Genomic DNA, 19,549 nt, shown 5'->3' on the forward strand with positions numbered 1-19,549 from the left:
ATGTCAGAAGTCAATAATGCACGGATCTTGCGTGGTCAAATGTGTGGAGTTGTCTGCTCGAGTCCGTGGCACTATGCCTCATCTCCCTGCATACTTTATTAGCCTGTTTGAGGGCCTGGGGAGGCCAATGAAGCCATGCGATACGGAAAACAAGGACCTTGATCTTCCCCCGGGAAAACGTTCCAAGCTGGTGCTTCCTATGCTTCATTCCCGTCAGGAAGGGCTCGTAGGCAGATTGTATGGACGGTGGATGGAGGAGCAGGTGGCTGACATCGCGCCACGCACCATTTGCTGGCCAGTGCCCGTCGCCCGCCTCTCGAGGCCCCCGTAAATCTCCTCCACCCTCCACCACCGCAAGTGTCTTCTTCTTCAAGGAATAAAATTCCACGCCTTCTAGACCTTCCACACTCTCCGACAGCGGTGCCCAGTGAACCCCGGTCTCTTTCCGCCTCTCAGCGTCATCCGTTTCTTGCCCACATTTGTCGCCGCTTGGCACTGAACCGACAGACTACAGCACGAGCGTCAATTGCCACGCCGGCCGCAGCTCCCCGTCATCACTTACAGCCTCGTCATAAGACGAGAATGATTATATCCAGGAAGCAACTACTCGTCTAGCCCCTGCGATATCGAATTCCGCTCCTTTACGGGGGCACGTCGTTGTCACTGGCCCTCCGTCCCTCAGAACGCGTCGTGGCTGAAGGCGAAGCAGGCGTCGGTCCGGTTCCTTGTCAGAAGCACGAGGCAATGAGGTCTTCGCATGCCTCCCCACAGTGATCAAGTTTGCAACATGACCAGTGCATCGCATCAGTCTGATTCTCGATTCGCCAACAATCGGAAGCACTCGATCTCGAGCTCTGGGTATATCGTGCCAGACGTGCACAACCCCCGCACCGACACCTTGATGAATTCTCAAGCCCAGCCGAGCTCTGTAAATCCGTCGGCTTTCGATACATCATCGCCTGGTTCCCTCGAGCTCAACTTTCCCTTTGCTGGAAGTCCACATGGCAGCAGCAACAGTGGCATAGACGTTCCGCCGGATTTTCGCACAACCACCACTCACGGATTCGCCAACCGAGGTACGCTCCAGTACGCTCCAGGCAGGGTGTCGAGTCCGCAGCATCGTGCCAGTCTGGCGAGTATCGACTCTGCTTTCGACCATGATCTTTTTGGTACCGCGGCGTTAAATCAATGGACCTCAACTGGCCCACACAATCAAGCTGTGGACAATGTTGATGATTCGCCTGCCAAGGCCGCCAGCATCGTGGACCTGGACGGGAAAACGGAAAAGGATGACGAAAAGCCACCAGCATGGAGCGAGTTGAAGACCAAGGCCGGAAAGGAGAGGAAACGACTTCCCCTGGCCTGTATAGCGTGTCGACGCAAGAAGATCAAATGCTCAGGCGAAAAGCCCGCTTGCAAGCATTGTCTGAGAGCCAGAATCCCTTGCGTGTACAAAGTGACTACGAGGAAAGCTGCACCACGGACGGACTATATGGCTATGCTGGATAAGCGGCTGAAGCGCATGGAGGATCGAGTTATTCGCGTTCTTCCCAAGGATGAATTACCAGACTTCAATGCTACAGGTCGTGCATCTGTGCGTCCTCCGCTTCCTGGACAAGGCCCAAAGAAAGACAAGGACCAGCCCAAGAAACGCTCTGCCGACGAAGCATTCACCCAGGAGTTGAATGACTGGAGAAATCCAAAGGAGAAGACTACGCTCTTCGATCCTACGGCCGGCCTGAGAAAACAGAGGGAGGGAGAAAACAAACTGTTCATCGAAGGTTCCGATTCCCTGCCACCACAGCACATCCAAGAACATCTCGCCGAGGTCTTTTTCGACTGTGTATACGGCCAATCGTACCTTCTCCTCCACAAACCCAGCTTCATGCGTAAATTGAAAGCAGGCACGATACCTCCCGTACTGATCCTCGCTGTATGCGCCATCTCGGCCCGCTTTTCAACCCATCCCCAGGTCAGCACCGAACCAGCGTTTCTGCGCGGCGAACAGTGGGCCACACCGGCGCGCCGTATTGTGGAGAAACGCCATTACGAACCTAACATCACCATCCTGACTGCCATGCTCATGCTCGGCCTACACTACTTCGGGACGTGTGAGGGCGGCCTGTCATGGTCCTTCGGTGGTCAAGCCATGCGGATGGGTTACGCTCTTCAGCTCCACCGAGAACTAGACCACGACCCTCAGGGCAGGAACCAAATCGCAAACGACCCCAGCAAGAAAGGTCCTCTAGACTTGTCATTCACAGATCGCGAGATTCGACGTCGCACAATGTGGGCATGCTATCTCATGGACACGTTCAACTCGTCGGGCTCCGAACGGCCGTCATTCCTGAACGAGGAGTACTACCAGATCCAACTCCCCATCAAAGAGTCTCATTTCCAAATGGAAGTCCCTGGGCCGACAGAAGATCTGTACGGCAATGTACCCATGGCGTCTACATTCTCCTCCTCTTCCTCCTCAGCCTACCTGGCCAACGCAACCCATCCGCAGTCCCAACAACCACCCGCCTCATCCGACTCCAAAACAGGCTCGACGGCTCCTCCCCTCGACACCACGGCAGCTAATGCGGCCGCCGACATTGCGGCCGAAGCCAGAGCCAACATGGGCGTGTCGGCATACATTGTCCGCGGGGTGGTTCTGTGGAAGCGCATCGTCAAATACCTCAACCTGGGCGGCAAAGAGAAAGACCCGCACCCGATCTGGGACACACTGTCACAGTTCGCCGTGCTGCAGCGACAAATCACGCAGCTAAAATCCAGCCTCCCGCCGGACCTGACTTACACGCCGGACAACCTCGCGGCACACGCGTCGGAACGGCTCGCGAACCAGTTCCTGTTTCTGCATATTATTCTCGCGCAGACGAGTCTGTTTCTCCACCGCTTCGCCATCCCGACGGTGCCTTCGCCGTCGCGTCGGCCGCATCACGCCGCGTATATTGCCGCGGGGATGCCGCGGTCCTTTCTGTCCAACAGCGCCAACGCGGTCGTCGAGTCGGCGAGCACGATCTCGAAACTCATCGCCGACTCGGCGGGCCATACGCTCACCGTCCCATTTGCGGGCTACTGCGCCTACGCCGCCGCGACGGTTCACGTGTGGGGCATCTTCAGCAAGAACGCCGCGCTCGAGGCCTCTTCCAAGGAGAACCTACGCCACAACTACAAGTACCTCACGCGCATGAAGCGCTACTGGGGGATGTTCCACTACATGGCCGAGAGCATCAAGGACAATTACCGCGCCTTTGCCGACGCCGCTATCAGAAGCACCGGCGGTCCGCGCAGCGCCGGGGGAGTATTGCTTCGCAATCAACCGTCCAACACAACCAACGGCCATGACGCTGGAATACCCATGGACCTGGACCTGGCAACGAGTGGGCCACCTTCGCGCGCCGAAACACCAGGTGCTGAGGCTAGAAGGGCAGCAGCAGCAGCAGGAGGAGGAGGAGGACCTGCCGCAGCGCAACAAGGCTCGGCTAACGGTAGTGGTGGTGGCGTTGGTGGCAAGGCAATGTTCCAGTACGGCGACTGGTTCGACAAGTACCCGCATGGCGTCAGTGAGAGTGAGTGGGAAAACAGCCACCTCGAATACAGGCGTGAAGCAGGTACCGCTGAAGCCGTCATGTCGCAGCGCAGCGAGCTGCAGAGCGTCGAGGAGTTCTTTGCGAGTCTGAGCCCGCCGAGCAAAGCCGACGACGGGCCCGGCGGGCAAAGGGGCAAGAAGATTGCGCGACGGCGGGGGAAGAGTGTGGCCGAGAACAAAAAGGACGCCAAAGGAGCTGGGAAGAATGCTACTGCTGCTGGATCATCTTCGATTGCCACTCCTACAAATAGTGCTGCCACTGCTTCTGCTGCTGCTGGAGCGCCTATTTCATCAACATCTAATGCTGGGCTCGCTGCACAGGCACAACAGCAACAACAGGTCAGGCCACGACTATCGAGCAATGCCACAGAAGTCAACATCAGCCAGCCATTTAATCCGGCCGATTTCGACATCGCGTCCCCGTCTCTATATCAAACTCCCCAGATTGGAGGACAATCCCAACCAACAACACAACAAGGCCATGTTGATCCATTTGGTTTCGACAATCTCCCACACATCAGCTTCAACTGGATCAATACTCTTCCGGCAATCGATAGACAAATGGTCTTTGGTGCATACTCGGGTGTGGACCCGTCCTCTGAGACGACCCACCAGCAATCGGCAGGTCTCGACCGTCTGGACGATAACTCCACGACTATGGACACGTACGGAGGCAATGCGAACCCGTGGGAGCAGCTTGATCTGAACGGGTACGGATACAATGATCCACTTGTGGGTGGAAACAATATGATGGACACCGGATCTTCGGCTTGGTTGTTGCCTTTCAACATCGAGCCACCCAATTACGGTAGTGGAGGCATGGAGGATTTTGGAAACACCGCTCTTGATGGCATGGACTTTGGCGACATGACTGCTGCTGCAGGAGGCATCGGGAGTGATAGTGGTTCCCAGTACCCGGACCAAAAACCTGGGGCTTGAGGAGCTTAAGTGTTGAGTGTGCATGAGCACTGGAATCCTTTGGATTCAAGCACAAGAAGATGGTGCCGATCGCCAAAATTGTGACACAAAGCCTCATGTTTGCGTTAGATGCTGTTCGCTTCACACTGTGACGGTTGATGGTATAGTTGTAGCAATACGCAATTGCAAAAACTGGCTCAGGTATTATGATCAGATGTCCCTTGCTCCAAAGATGGCCATGGCTTCAATGTTGTTTAGCCTTGCCACTCTTCGTCGAGCTGGTCAATCAATCTGTTCTCATCTTCAGGAGACCGACCTTGACCGGGCCTTTCGTCGGTCCCGACACGATGGTAGCCTCTTCGACCGGCAAAGAGTTGAGTGATTCCACCTGGCAGGCGCTGCGTGCAAGAGGAAAAGAGGATGACAAACATGTCCTAGATCGACCAAGTAAAGATGGTGTCAGCGTATTCACGGTAAGTTGGATTTGAAGTTGAAGTTCCCCGAGATGGACGCTGGTCGAGTATAGTGACGCAAGAGATGAGGCCTCTAGAGAGTAGCACTGTGTGTAAGGGAACATGGCCCAACAGACGACGTGTAACGAAAATACAGTGGAAAGGGGGTTTACCACTTACCGAAATGAAGCTCAACAATCCAGCCCAGACACTATAGTTGGGCACTTGTTTCCATCCTCTTTGGTGCATCACATTGCGCTGGTACACAATACCTCCAATCAGGTAGACGAGCAATGCGATGCCGAGTATGACACCGAAGACTGCACCCGGCCCCAGCGTGCCCTTCTCTTCCGACTGTGTGGTACCACCGCAGGCATCTCTCGAGCGCACCTCGAAGACGTAGGTGCAGTGGTCGGGAGAGCCGAGGAACGAGATGGCCGGTCTGTTTGAGAGAATCGGCGAGGTATCGCAGATAAAGGACAGGAGAGTCGACTTGCGCCTGTGGGTGGCTTTGCTCGCCGCTCTATCAGAGTCGAGTGGGATCCCATCCTCGCTCAGAGAGGGACAAGGCGAGCCCATGGTGTAATTCAGAAGCAGTTTCTTGCCCCGGAAGATAAGCTCGTCATTCTGCTGTCCGATACTGTGAATACGCCCCTTTTGGTCCTTGTAAAATGCCGATATATTCTTGACTCTTGACGGAAGTATGCCCTCAACATCAACCAGGGGTTCCACCACCGGCCCGCAAAAGTTCAAGGTGAAGTTGGCGGGATAGTCATAGCCTCGTGTGTGGAAGGACTCGTTGGTCGCACTCTGATATTTTGTTCCGTCGACCGTCAGCTGCAGGGGTCGCAGGTCAAAGAAGGAGCCTGTGGACGTGGAGTGGATTGTACATGGTGGCTTTGGCAGCGGCTTGGGCTTTACTTCTGTTGAAGCGAAAGCCGCGGGTATAGAAGAGAGGAGAAGGAGTGAAACCGTGGCCGCAAGGCGCATGACTGCAGACTTTCCGTTTCCACAGCGAGTGGAATGCTGCGGAATGCTGCGAAGGATGGTGGAATCGAGGTCTGGGAAAACTGGAGCTGAAGTAGAGATCTCTGCGTATTCGTAACGGCGAGAAACACAGCGACCAGGTCGGGAGTCCGGAAGAAGTGCTGCTTGTGTGAGGATGTGTGCTCTGTGTCGGTGCAGAGGGAAGTGATGGGAGAGACCAGATAATGGACAATCGACCAGACAAGGTTACGGAGCACGGATTATCAAGTCGTCCATGAACAATGGCTTGCTGGAGGGTGTCGCAGTTTCAGCTGTCACCACGTTATCTTAGCTTGCTGTCTCCGTACGTACGTCGTACTGTCCTTGGAGATAGATTCCCTGCAGGGGAATAATGGGAGAAATTCGAATTTATTGGAATGGCGATCTGGTGGCTGGCGCAGTCTTCTCTTCCGGGCGTGCCTGGGCCCTCATAAGGGCTCCTACGCCCTATAAGGGACGGTAATCACCGCCTATGGACCCCCGAAATGCGCCTCAGCCGCCCCGGCAGAGCAACCCCCTCGGACCGGACGTGCAGGACAAAGGTCTAGCCTGACCACGTTCCGGTATCCCAACTGAGTAGTAAACCTGGACATCAATGCTTTCGTCCCTCCGAGTATCCAACCACTAAAGAGAGATACTGAGAACGCAATAGTATGCGGGCGGAAGGTTTACAGCTTGGACGTATTCGCGCTCTATGTTCCGGAGAGAAGCATGCACGGAGCAGCCATTGCCACTCAAGATGCAGCGTGGTTGCAGTGTATGCAGAGACGGGCTACCCGCACTTCTGCGGTATTCTCGCCATGAGTAAAGAACCCAGGACCCTATATGGATATTATGCCCTCAATCGCACGATGATTTCGAGGACAAGTATGGATCAAAGCGAATTCAAGTTGGTTTTTTCAGCGTAATCTGTGAGGTCTTATCAACTCTATCCATTGGCTCATAATACAACAAATCACGTGATCGAGAACAAATCACGTGGTGCTGATCTCGTCTCGAGGCAGGCCGTATTGCTCAACCTAAGACTCGCGCACTGTACGCTGCATTGAGAGGTACACAATACTTGCCATTCTCAGCTTTTTTTGAGACTGTAGGTGGTGGCCCTTTGTGTATGCTCAGTGGTTGCATGGCCAGACGCGACAATACGCTCGCAAGCCTCGCATCTGTGGCGCCACTGATGATCTCACACGGATGCTGAGCCTCCCGAACAATTTTATTTGGTTCCGCAGTCTGTACGGAGTACGGGGTACACAACGCGACAGGATGCTTTAAAGGAACCGTCCATCGCGCTCTCTGCACACACTCTCGTTCAAGTACCAGTCTTTACCTTGTCTGTATACTTTCTTTACACCAGAAAGCTCCTAGCGAAAAGAGAACATGGGCGTTACACCGGCTAGCAAGCCGCATTACGAATTCTTAGGACCGTATGTTGACCGAATCCCACCAAGATCCCTGAAGAGAAACATGCTCATGTGTTACCCAGTCCAGGCGCAGCTTTTATTGTCTTTGTACTTCCCCTCCTTACCTACGCGACCGTCTTTCTCTGCAACGATGTCTCAGGTTGTCCAGCTCCTGGCTTGCTGAGTCCCAGCACCCTCACCCTTGACAAGCTCAAATCACAAATCCCATGGCCGGAGGACGGGCTCCTCGGTCTGTTTGACGCAGGAGTATTTGCTTGGACATTGTCATACTATGGCATAAGCCTCCTTTTGCACTTTATCCTGCCTGGAGAGGAGGTTGATGGAGTTGTTCTGAACAATGGAGGAAGACACCACTACAAGTTCAATGCCTGGAGCTCTGCCTGGTTGACCATGGCTGGCCTGGCTGTTGGAACGGCCATTCAGGGTGCCGACTTCGTCGTTTGGACGTTCATCTGGGATAATTTCCCCCAGCTGCTTACTGCAAACCTCGTCATCGCGTATGCCTTGTCCGCTGCCGTCTACCTGGCTTCGTTCAGCATCCCACATCCAGGAGAGCCAAACCCGGACAATCGCGAATTGGCCCCTGGTGGTTGTACAGGAAACATTTTGTACGACTTTTTCATCGGTCGAGAACTCAATCCGCGATTCAGACTGCCTCGCTGGATTCCCATTGCAGGTGGCCAAGTCCTGGATGTCAAAGTCTTTATGGAAATCAGGCCCGGGTTGCTGGGCTACATAATACTCGACTTAGCATTTATCGCCCACCAGTACAAGGAGCACGGCTACGTGACCGACTCCATCCTGCTAATCACGTTGTTCCAAGCCTTCTATGTGTTTGATGGACTCTACATGGAGCCAGCTCTTCTCACAACCATCGATGTCATTGCGGATGGATTTGGCTTCATGCTTGCATTTGGAGACATTGTCTGGCTACCGTTTATCTACAGTTTGCCAGCACGCTATTTGGCCGTCTATCCACTTTCTCTGGGACTTACTGGTATCGCTACTGTGCTAGCGATACAGGGTGTCGGATACTACATTTTCCGCTCGTCCAACAACCAGAAGAACCGTTTCCGCACGGATCCGAACGACCCCCGGGTTTCACACCTAGAGACAATCACGACCGAGACAGGTTCGAAGTTGATTGTTTCTGGATGGTGGGGTCGTGCTCGCCACATCAACTATTTCGGAGACTGGATCATGGGATTCTCGTACTGTACACCAACTGGTATCGCTGGTTATGTCATCCACAAGTACACGAATCCGGTCACCGGAGCTGTGACAAGGGAGCTCACACAAGGGCCAGCACGTGGTTGGGGCATGATTTTCACGTACTTCTACATCGTTTACTTCGGTGTTCTACTCGTCCACCGGGAGTTGAGGGACGAGGAAAAATGCCAGAAAAAGTACGGTAAGGACTACGAACGCTACTGTAAGCGGGTCAGATGGAGAATCATTCCTGGGATCTATTGAATGAGCAAGGCTCACCGGGCTCAAACCCATGGTGTTCGGATTCGCGCATACCGCCTCCCATGTGGAATGTGGAAAAGATGCCATCGTTTGTAAGCGAGTCGCTTGTACAGTATACATAAATAGATGAAAACGACCTCGGTGCTTAGGGATATCCAGCATTCGATTTCTCCATGTTAGCGCACAGCAGCACTAGCACGACTTCTACGATGACCAAATCCGAAAATTAAACTTGGTGTAGAATTGTCGACATGACGAGTCCTCGACATCGTATATCTTCCAGGGTCGACAGATTCTGTGGGATCGATCGCTATGAAGTCTCTCTTGTCTATGACCGACCGGAATGTGAACTCCAATGCTGGCATTCCAAGGTTATGTTATGATCATGCATGTACTCCGTATGGGGGGTCTATGTTCCTCCCCAATGCAATGGAGGACGACGGAACAAGAAAGACGTTGGAAATCGCTCGGATTCTCTTACACGTCTTCCCTGCTCCCTCTTCTCCAAGACAGCTTGAGCCAGCGCGGGGATATTTCTACCTCCAGGCTGGCCGAAGCAACGATGTTTAATGCCCATGGAGGCTGGACTTGTCTGAGGCCGCGGCGTATCTTCCAAACCAGGCAATATGGGGTACCCCATGCATGCAACTAGACCGGAGTCGAAGAGTTGTCACCTGGCGCTCCCCAACTCCTCCTTTGTCTGGGGAAGCTCCACTTTTCCTACTCGTAAGGAGTACTTGGGTCTATTGTAGGACGACTAGACCACGTTCTCCACCGGCTTCAGCTTGATCTCGCTACAATACAAAAGCAACGTCGCTTGCCTCTTGTTCCTCATCTCGCTTCGCGTCGCAGTCTGATCAGGCCGTGTTGCATACAAACCATACTTCACGATGGGCCTCGGAATCAATGAACCTGTCTCTACAGGCCATGTGCCTGGCACTGTCTTGCTAGACCAGAATGCTGCTCACTCCGAACAACAAACGGGCCGACTGAAGCACGGAACCGGAAAGAACTCGCACATTGTGCTTGCTCCTCAACCATCTGAGGATCCTAACGACCCCTTGAATTGGTCCTCAGTCAGGAAACACCTCATACTAGCCATCATCTTCTTCGGTGTTATTATTCACGGATGTGTAAGGCACCGCGTGTTATCCTTTTCGCAGTTAGAATTTACTGACACGATCTTGTGCAGGTTCCATCTCCTCTCCTGAACGCTGGTGTTGTTGAAGTCGCCCTGGATCTCAAGAGAAGTCCAACCGCAGTCGCACAAGTCTCTGGTTACATGCTCCTTTGCACTGGCGCTTGCGGACCATTTGTTTCGGCACTCGGTCGCAAGTATGGCAAGCGCCCAGTCTATGTCCTCTCGTCTATCTTCGGCACCATCGGAATTCTAGTTTCGGAATCAGCTTCTGGATACAACACACTTCTTGCTGGTCGTATCCTCCAAGGTGTTGGGCTCGCCGCCTATGAAGCAATTGCAATCGCCTCGATCGGAGATTTGTTCTTCGTGCACGAGAGAGGACCTAGAGTTGCTGTGTGCATGTTCCTCCTCGCCGCCATCTCCAATGGTGTGTCTATTATTGCCGGTGTGATCACTGCAAACTTGGGTTAGTTTATTGGGCACATCCAGGCTTTGCACTTTGGCTCACCTAGATCACAGGCTGGCGATACAACTTCTATGTTTGTCTGCCGTTCGCAGCTCTCCAAACCATTCTCATCATCATTTTCTGCCCCGAGACACAATACAAGCGCAGAGCCATCTATGAGATCGACACCGCAGGCTCAGAGGAGAACCTTGAAAAGCTCGCATCGGTCGAGAACCGTGCAGCAACACGCCACATGGAAAACGTGCACAAGTCAGCGGACGTAGCTGCAAGTGATATCGAGAGAACTACGACTCTCACCTCGGTGGAGTCAGTACCTCCGAAGAAATCATTCCTGCAGGAGATGAATCTTTACTCGGGAGTCTACACAACCGACCCTCTCTGGAAGATGGTTCTCGCATCGGTCGCTATCCTCTTGAATATTGCTTGTAAGTTGCTCTCTGGAGGTCCTTCTGCGGTATTTTCTGACAACCTCAGGCTTCTATCAAATCATCATGACCGGCATCATCATTGCATTCTACGTCGTGGTCGCCATTACCTCTGGTGTTATCTTTGCCTCGCCACCGTATCTACTCGGTTCAGCAACCATTGGCTACATGTCGGCCGGTCCTCTCATCGGAGGATTTTTTGGCGCAGCATTCCCATTTCTGTGTGCCGAACCATTTGCCAAATATCTGACGCGCAAGAATAAGGGTGTCTATGAGCCAGAGTTCCATCTGATTCCAGTCTTCACCATTGGCTGTGCTTGCGCAGGTATGTTCTTCTTTTTCGGTTCCGTTTAGCGGACATCTTTACTGATGATTTCTCAGTTACTGGTCTTGCCGCGTGGGGTCGAGTTGTAGAGAACGGGGACTCAATCTACCTTGTCTGCTTTCTGTGGGGTCTCATGCTCTTTGGAATGACATCCATTGCCTCTTGGTGTACTTCCTGGTCGTTGGATGCATTCAGACAACACAGCACCGAGCTGTTCATCATGAACATGGTGTTCAAGAATTTCGTGAGTCGAACCCGACATGCCCGGCGAGGCCGATCTGTGTTGTACGCATCGAAGAGAATCTGTCACTAACACTACTGCTAGTTCTTCTACGGCCTGACAAACTATGTGATCGACTGGTGGGGTAAGTGGTTCCCGTATCATTCATCTGCTTTTGATGAAAGTAAAGCTGATTACTGACGGGATTGTACTGTATAGCAACGCATGGCGCTCTAGACATGGCTGCCACAATGGCAGGTATTTGTGCCGGTCTCTGCCTCTTGGCTATTCCAATGTACATGTTCGGCAAGAAATATCGCCTCTACTGGCACCACCACAACCTTCTCAAGAAGTTGCATCTTGAGACGGATCAGACCTTTGGCGAAGGTGGTCATTAGGATCCGTCGTGGGTGATGGTGATTGGCAGAGTAGTTGGTTGGGGAAATCTTGAAACTTTGCATCCCCTTAGCTACCTAACTCGAAGAACAAGAAAAAGATTTGTGCTATTCACATTATCTACGCGCAAGCCTTCCACAATGTCTCGCACAGTGTTGCTGTTTTCTTGTAAAAGTCGATCAAACGACTTTTGTATCGTTCCATGGATCATGATGGAGGGATGGTAAAAAAAATGGGCCTGAAGATGATTCAGATCGTGAGTTTCTATATCATGGTTTTCCATTTTCCTTTCTTTTCTTGTCTTTTCATTTCTACTTCCGGCTGTGACGGCGTGGTGAATCTGTAAATCAATGGTTTTGTCGTATTGTATCGACCTCACCTGTACAACACGGTGGGTAGAATCTAGTTTGATGCCAGACTCCGGAACAAGAAAAGACGTGCCTACCTAGGCAAGGTAGCTGTCAGGACCGTCACTTGGGAATATGCCTTACAAGTAGCTCTTGATGATGGAATGTAGACTATCGGACAGTCCTCCATAAAACAACGACTCCATCGCTTGAAGAGCGAAGATGGTTGTCTCTAACCTGAATCCGGAGCGCCAGGAGGGGGGGGGGGGGGGGGGGGGGGGCTTCTCGTAAGCTGGTCCTCTCCTCGGAAGCGTACTTCCTGCGAATGCCAGGTGGTACGCCTTTCTTTCCCTCGCTCGTCCTTTACTCGCCGAGTCGTTGGATATCTTATCCGATTCGGGGTGAGAGGATCTTAGCGAGTCGTGACAGGGGAGCATATTCTAGCCCTCAGGGGGTGGAGTGGCGTTGGCCTTTTTACTTTCGTGAAAATTTTGACAATTGTCATCTCTCTTGAACTACAGACCAGAGAGGATAAAACTAAGTCCTAAAACCCAGCCAGGGGCGAATGGAAATCGTGATCACGGTTCGTTTTTGTACCCTTCCAAGAACTTGACGGTCAATCTGTTCAGGGTTTCTCGTTCGATCGTTTCCCTCCCTGTGGCCTTGAGCCTTTCCACGTCCTGTCGGCAATCCAAGTAGAGACCTCGAAGTTCTTTGGCGTTGCCAGTCGCGAGGTATGCGCAGGTGGCACTATATTGACAAAAGGAAAAACAAAGGACGTGACGTGTCAGCAACAGTAAAGGCAAGTGAGAGTCCGCATGAAGACGTGCGGACGTACGCAAAGGTGTGGGTGCAGGTGTGGGTACGTGCAGAGTGTAGGGATATATCTAGGTGTCAAAACTTACCCACAGAGCTCTGGTCCATCCTTGAACAAATTTCTGAAATCGGTTCCGTGTTGCGTCAAGTGAGGATACTTTTTGAGCATTTCAGGTCGCACCTCCTCTGGATGGTTTCAATTTTCCTTCGCGTTAGATACTTCATAACGGATTCACCGGGAAGAAAAAGAAACAGGAGAAAAAACAAAATAAAAGAGCTTAGAGGTAAGTCCACTCAAAAGGAATGGCTTAACTAGCTGATCTCTCAGCTCTCTTCTGCTCTGCTGGCCCATCCAGCCAGCTCAAGAAGAAGTCAAAGGGTACCAAACAAACTCAAACTCACTTGCAGCCATGGCAGTATACACTCCACCGGGATGAAGAGCGTAGGCTTGAATGTCGAGGTTGTCGAGATCGAGTTCCTCCTGTAGCGTCGAGATGGCACGGGCGTCCGCACACTTGCTCGAATTGTAGCCTATGGCGAAAGGGAAGTCGACGGTCGCGGCGCGGGATGCAATGTCGATTATGATTCCAGAGTTGCGTTCTCTCATGCTCGGAAGGACGTGCCAGATTGTTGCCATATGCTGTATATCGTTGTCACCATGGGCTCTCGTTAGCGGCAATCAATATGGTACCATGTGTTTCAGGACAGGGCGAGGGTGGTAGACTGGTAGTCGGGTGAATGTGGTGGGGTGGTTGACAACTTGTACGAATCTGGGTCTGGCCGACAGACAGACTGTATTGTCATGGCCAAAGGATTTGAAGGGGGGTCGTAGTCACCGAATAACGCGTCACTGGCTAACTCACACTCTTAAAGTTGACTTCGACGGTTTTCCAAAACTGCTCGAAGCTCTCGTTCCATTGTGGTTGACCAGGTGAAACGCCAGCGTTGTTGACGAGGACACTGTTTGTGAACACAAATCAGATGAGAAAAGAGCGAGTTCTCGATGGCGTTTTGTAGCTGTATCCTCGAGACTTTGGGAAAGGAAAGGAAGAGATAATTAATACAGTGTCGACGGTGCGAATATCACTTACTCGATGGGTCCCAGGTCGTTTACGATCTCGTCCAAGACTGATCTCAGACGTGGAATGTCCGTAACGTCGCACGTATTCGTCTTGACTCTGACCCCGTACTTTTCGCATATCACTTTCGTCTCGTCCAGAGGTTCGGCCAAGAGGTCTATAATCGCCAGAGTCGCTCCGGAGTTGGCGAGGTTCTCTGAGATGGCGCGACCGATGCCTCTCCCGGCGCCTGTGACCACAGCCACTTTGCCCTTGTTTGCGCCTTTCAGAGCCTCGGGCCTGATTGGGCCATATGGTTCGTGGTTGAGTGGGATTGAAGAAATCCCGAATTTCGAGGCGTCCATGGGTATATTGTCAAAGACTCGAGAGGGAGAGTTTCCTTTGTGCTTGATTCTGTAGTGCTGATGCTCGATCGATGTTGCTAGCAATTAGCTGAGGCTTTTTCTAGGGCCTGGCAGTATGCAATATCAAAACCAAGATCGACGAGTACGAGAGTCAGACACTGTTCGGTATCGACTTTCGTCCAAATTAATCACGGGGTAAATCAAACTCTGCTCACCCCAGCCAGGATCTTGACATTGATTGACTTGGCCGATTTGAGGTAAACACAAGTACTGTAGGTTTAGTTGTCGTGGTGAACCCCACATCCGCCCCCCTGCTGTACTCGCACCTGCAGACTGCTGGTTCTCCGTTCACCTACGTGTACTCATCACTGGCCTTACAGCGCAATATGGGGGAAGCTCTGTTCGTGGGGATGGGATGGGGCTGTGGGGTAGGGAGGCATGTCCCAGCACAGCCTTGCCTTCTCCAACCGGATCTGGTTTGCCTCTCGATTATGTTTCGTTTTGTCAATTCCAGAGAGATCTATTCAATGCTATTGCAGTATTTGCCCAAGTATCTGAGAACTCAGTGGCTACAGCTTTGCCTTGGGAATCATCTCGTTCTCGACCCACTCCTTCAACACATTTCTCATGATCTTTGCATTGACGTTCCGAGGAATCTCGTCGACGAATCTCACCCCTCCTCGGAGCCGTTTGTACGTGCTAACTTTGACATGCAGGAAGTCATGAATGTCCTTTTCAGACACTGATGACTTTGAAGCTACGATATATGCTCGTGGAAGATCATTTCCGTTGCCGTCGGGTACGCCGATGACGCCGATATCTGCGACGCCAGGACATTGGCCTAGTATGGCTTCGATCTCAGTTGGGGATATTTGATGAGATTTGTACTTGAGCAGTTCCTGCAATTCAAAACTCTGTTAGCTGTGTGCCCGTACTCACTCAAGAGCTGTTATGGGTTTTCTCGATTGATGTGAGACTCACCTTTGACCGGCCCACAATGAACAATTTGCCGTCTTCTGAGAAATACCCGATATCGCCACTTCGAAACCATCCGTCTTGAGTGAAGGCTCCCTTCGTAGCTTCAGGATTCTTGAAATATTCGCGAATCATGTTTGGTCCTAGAAAGATACGTACATACAAGGGTTAGCCGATGATCATGATCGTTGTGCCACTCTATCTGCCACCGTGCAAGACGAACCTTTGACACATAACTCCCCGGACCGACCTGGACCAAGTCTGTTGCCTTCCGTGTCTATGATGATTGCCTGCATGTTGGGCAAGAGTCGTCCGGAGCTGCCTTCGGTGCCGGTTTCCATGGGCGCAGGTTGTGCAGCACCGGTCGTTGTCTCGGTCATGCCCCAATTTACTCGCATGATGACGCCCTCGGGTAACATCTTTTGCATCTTCTCTTGTAACTCCCGAGGCAGAGGTGAGGCTCCGCTCATGACGAACCTGAACCCGACAAGGTCTTCTCTGGTGCATTCGTTTGAGATCCGATTCCAAATCGCAGGGACCATGAAGAATGTCGAAAGACGGTACTTGCGGATACATTCGATCAAGTAGGGGAAGTCGAACTTCTTGAACATGTATACTTGCATTCCGCATTGCATGGCCATCATTGTCTGCACAGTGATCCCGAGCACGACGGCATTTTGCATTATGCCCGGCATGCGGAGGTATTCGCCTTCGCTGATGGCCTTGTTGGCAAAATGGTCGAAGTGAAACGCCATTTGTAACAGGTTGGCTACAATGTTGTAATGTGTGATCTTTACGCCTGGGTCACAACTCGAGGTCAGCATACGCGCTTAGATGTTGAGGCTGCGGACTACTGCTGGTGGTCGTGGTGACACTTACCCTTGGGCACTCCTGTGGTCCCACTCGAGTAGACCAGACAAGCAGTTGTACTCTCGAGTTCAGCCTTGTCTGTGATCTTCCGCCATTGAAGATAAGATCTGCTGACAATAGACTTTCCATTTTCGTCGACGATGTCCAGCAACTCAGACTTCATGACCAAGAGCCGAATACCCCGGATCCCAGACTGAGCAGCAGCTTCTTCAGCGACTTGTCTCGTCTGCGGCGAGCAGATCAGTATCTTTGGGCTACTCAGCTTCAGCTGCCGAGTGAGTTCGAAGGGCGTCGCCGTCATCGGGCAGGTAGCATGGATACCAGCTGCACACAGAACTCCCAACAGCGTCGGAGCGACCATGACTTGGTTCTCGACGAACGACAAGACGATATCCTCACCGCCATGCCGTGTGCCGATACCCAGATCCCGGAGACCTCGACCGATTCGGTGCGTGAGATCCCTGGCTTGTCCGAGAGTGACATTGAGATTTGGATTGAGAGCGTCGAGCCATATTGGGTCGTTGTCTTTGAACCTTGTCCGTTCAAAGAGGAATGTCAAGATATCTTGGTTAGGAATGTCAATTTGATAATCCGAGGTGAAGATCATGGTGATCCTGGAAGTTCCCTGCGGTTCTGTACCGCTGGAGGCTATCCAATACACCTTGTAGGCCCGAATGTGGGCCTCTCAATCAAGGGAATCTCGATCAACAACCCCAGATGGCTGCCCTCACGACGCAAAGATGATGCTCACAACGCGGTCTGCACAGTATACCAAAGGTGCACAGTTCACACCAGGCTGCACCGCGCCTGAGCCTCGCCGCGTATGTGATCTTGCCGTCGCCTGCTTTTCGCTTCTGTCTTCTATCTTATTAGTTGGAAATGAGGAGAACAGGAAAACTCTTTTACCCTCCCTTGTTTACCTGGACAAGGTCGGTCACCCTTGGAGCGATAATCCATTTGTTTCGGCTCTTTCGACGTGCAGTTTACGAATGAGACTCTCCAACCAATCTGAAAGGGTAAGGACAATTACTCCATGCCAGAAACACCTCCGAGCCTCCACGTCTCTGCAAACTTGGGGAACGCCAAAATCAGTGGAGGAGGTCGGAACTTGGTTATCCGGCAATATTCTTGGACTCCTTTACCCCGTGGAGACAGAGTCTCAAACCAAGGACGTGGGGCTCCAGGCGTCTGAACAACTGGGGCCAAAGCCAGGGCCACACACATAAAGACCCCGACTCACAAACGAACACATGTACAAACGCGAAAGGAAAGACATTTACCTAAGCTCACACCTGTGTTGGTATGTAACGCTGGTGACCGGGAGGGTGCACGCCTCGAGGGCAGCGACGTGCTCCTGAAACAGTGCAAAGGTGTACGAACATCTACTTGTGTTCACGAGTGATTGACGGGCTCCTTTGGGCCAGAGGGACACATAATGGGGGCGAATCCTCCGTTGAAAGGGATCAGAGGTACGTACTTCTATCTTTCTTGTTTGGAACTCTGTGGCGAATGAAGAGAAAAGAAGGAAAGAGAGTGTCGGGTCAACCTCACGGCGAAGAATCATATGGTACCTGAACTCAGACGCGATGGTGGCTTCAAGACTCAACCACAAGAGAAGAGAGAGACCAACTAACACCATCTGCTCCCTTACATACAGTCCTCGAACTCGGTGGCCTCGCCCCGTCTCCTTTCGCCGGGTAAGTTGCTGTTCCGCTGGCAACACCGCCCATGGCAGACGGTATTGTCTGAACTTGTTCTATCACTCAAGAGGGACCCAGCACACGTAACTAATCGATTGCTCCTTCATCCAGGCTCGTCCTGGCCGACTATGGCGCCGACGTCGTGCGCATCGACCGACCGACCAGGGTGTTCGGCCCACCGCGAGACACCCTCTGCCGACACAAACGGTCCATCGTGATCGACCTCAAATCGGCGGCTTCACGAGACGCCTTCCTCGCCCTGGTACGCGCCGCAGACGTGCTCATCGACCCGTACCGGCCGGGGGTCATGTCCCGCCTCGGACTCGGCCCGGAGACGCTCACGAATCTCAACCCGCGCCTCATCTACGCACACCTGCACGGCTTCCGCCCGGACGGCACGTACGGGCAGGCTGCGGGACACGACCTCAACTACCTCGCCGTCAGCGGCATCTTGAACATCGTGGGCCGCAAGGGCGAAAAGCCGTCGCCGCCGTCGAACGTGCTGGGCGACTTTGCGGGCGGCGGCCTGGTCTGCGTCGCGGGGATCCTGTTCGCGTTGCTGCACCGACACTCGACCGGCAGAGGGCAGGTGGTGACGGCCAACATGGTCGACGGGACCTCGTACCTCGCGACGTTCCCGCGGCAGCAGCACGGGCACCAGAACATGGACCGCCCGCGCGGCGAGAACCTCTTGGACGGCGCGGCGCCGTTCTACGAAGTCTACGAGACCAAGGACGCGCGGTTCGTCGCCGTCGGCGCCCAGGAGCCGCAGTTCTACGCCCAGCTGCTGCGTGGGCTCGGGCTCGGCGGAGGCCTCGGACGGGGAAAGTTGCCGGACCAGTGGGACAGGACGCACTGGCCGGCCATGAAGCGCAGGTTCGAGGCCATCTTCAGAACAAAGTCCATGGCTGAGTGGCGCGCCGTGTTCGACGGGACAGACGCGTGCGTGAGCCCCGTGCTCGCGTGGGACGAGGTCGAGGCCCCGTACCGGCCGCTCGTCGAGCTGAGTGGGAGTCCGAGTCGGGACGTCAGTGTGCAGGAAGATTTCCCGGAGCTCGAGAAGGGTCAAGGGTGTGGCGAGGTGTTGAGCGAGTGGGTCCCGCACGTCCAGGGGAAGATGAGTGTTGACGATAAGACAAAGGTGCTGACGATGAAGAACGGCAGAGATGTGAAGTTGTGACGTGAGCTGGATGCTAGAATCCTTACCCATATAGCTGTCCTTGGATACATTAATTTGATATAGACAAACGCCTGATATACTTTACTTTGTTCGTCTGCCGGGGACGACGAGATGGTCCCGGTCCATGCTTCCACAAGTGCCAAACCTGAGTATTACAGATTTGGCTGAGTTACTTGGTGGAGAATATCTTACTGAGCGCGCAACGCTGATGCCGGCAATAGTGATCTGATACTGTGTTCATCATGAACAACTCATTCTTATACGCACATGACCTGGTCATCACTCTCTCGCATGCAGCATCTGACTTCGCAAGTCAGCACGTCTCGGGCACACAGCCCCCCCCCCCCCCCCCCCCCGCAACCCCCCCGACTCTTGTGGGTGAG

At 53.0% G+C, this 19,549-nt stretch overlaps 7 protein-coding genes across 7 annotated transcripts; 4 read left to right on the forward strand and 3 right to left on the reverse strand.

Annotated features, from left to right (window-relative positions):
• Positions 1 to 787: 787 nt before the first annotated feature.
• PV08_06071 (uncharacterized protein) lies at positions 788 to 4,534 on the forward strand (the record flags this gene model as incomplete). Its single annotated transcript, XM_016380409.1, has 1 exon — positions 788 to 4,534. The coding sequence occupies one exon, from the start codon at positions 788 to 790 to the stop codon at positions 4,532 to 4,534; it is 3,747 nt and encodes a 1,248-aa protein (XP_016236236.1).
• A 233-nt stretch (positions 4,535 to 4,767) lies between these two features.
• PV08_06072 (uncharacterized protein) lies at positions 4,768 to 5,955 on the reverse strand (the record flags this gene model as incomplete). The annotated part of the gene is made up of 2 exons (XM_016380410.1): positions 4,768 to 4,947; positions 5,146 to 5,955. The coding sequence occupies 2 exons, from the start codon at positions 5,953 to 5,955 to the stop codon at positions 4,768 to 4,770; spliced, it is 990 nt and encodes a 329-aa protein (XP_016236237.1).
• A 1,413-nt stretch (positions 5,956 to 7,368) lies between these two features.
• Positions 7,369 to 8,885, forward strand: PV08_06073 (uncharacterized protein; the record flags this gene model as incomplete). The annotated part of the gene is made up of 2 exons (XM_016380411.1): positions 7,369 to 7,415; positions 7,475 to 8,885. 2 exons carry the CDS (start codon positions 7,369 to 7,371, stop codon positions 8,883 to 8,885), a joined length of 1,458 nt encoding a protein of 485 aa, XP_016236238.1.
• An 887-nt stretch (positions 8,886 to 9,772) lies between these two features.
• Positions 9,773 to 11,857, forward strand: PV08_06074 (uncharacterized protein; the record flags this gene model as incomplete). The annotated part of the gene is made up of 7 exons (XM_016380412.1): positions 9,773 to 10,015; positions 10,075 to 10,489; positions 10,543 to 10,914; positions 10,964 to 11,239; positions 11,296 to 11,483; positions 11,565 to 11,604; positions 11,679 to 11,857. The coding sequence occupies 7 exons, from the start codon at positions 9,773 to 9,775 to the stop codon at positions 11,855 to 11,857; spliced, it is 1,713 nt and encodes a 570-aa protein (XP_016236239.1).
• A 923-nt stretch (positions 11,858 to 12,780) lies between these two features.
• Positions 12,781 to 14,441, reverse strand: PV08_06075 (uncharacterized protein; the record flags this gene model as incomplete). Its single annotated transcript, XM_016380413.1, has 5 exons — positions 12,781 to 12,952; positions 13,108 to 13,204; positions 13,421 to 13,658; positions 13,882 to 13,978; positions 14,110 to 14,441. 5 exons carry the CDS (start codon positions 14,439 to 14,441, stop codon positions 12,781 to 12,783), a joined length of 936 nt encoding a protein of 311 aa, XP_016236240.1.
• Positions 14,442 to 15,010: 569 nt separating this feature from the next.
• Positions 15,011 to 16,893, reverse strand: PV08_06076 (uncharacterized protein; the record flags this gene model as incomplete). Its single annotated transcript, XM_016380414.1, has 4 exons — positions 15,011 to 15,340; positions 15,423 to 15,559; positions 15,640 to 16,215; positions 16,296 to 16,893. The coding sequence occupies 4 exons, from the start codon at positions 16,891 to 16,893 to the stop codon at positions 15,011 to 15,013; spliced, it is 1,641 nt and encodes a 546-aa protein (XP_016236241.1).
• An 828-nt stretch (positions 16,894 to 17,721) lies between these two features.
• Positions 17,722 to 19,166, forward strand: PV08_06077 (uncharacterized protein; the record flags this gene model as incomplete). The annotated part of the gene is made up of 3 exons (XM_016380415.1): positions 17,722 to 17,755; positions 17,944 to 17,983; positions 18,098 to 19,166. 3 exons carry the CDS (start codon positions 17,722 to 17,724, stop codon positions 19,164 to 19,166), a joined length of 1,143 nt encoding a protein of 380 aa, XP_016236242.1.
• Between the last annotated feature and the right edge of the window lie 383 nt (positions 19,167 to 19,549).

Source organism: Exophiala spinifera (assembly GCF_000836115.1).
Source record: "Exophiala spinifera strain CBS 89968 unplaced genomic scaffold supercont1.4, whole genome shotgun sequence".
In the NCBI taxonomy this organism is placed as follows: domain Eukaryota; kingdom Fungi; phylum Ascomycota; class Eurotiomycetes; order Chaetothyriales; family Herpotrichiellaceae; genus Exophiala; species Exophiala spinifera.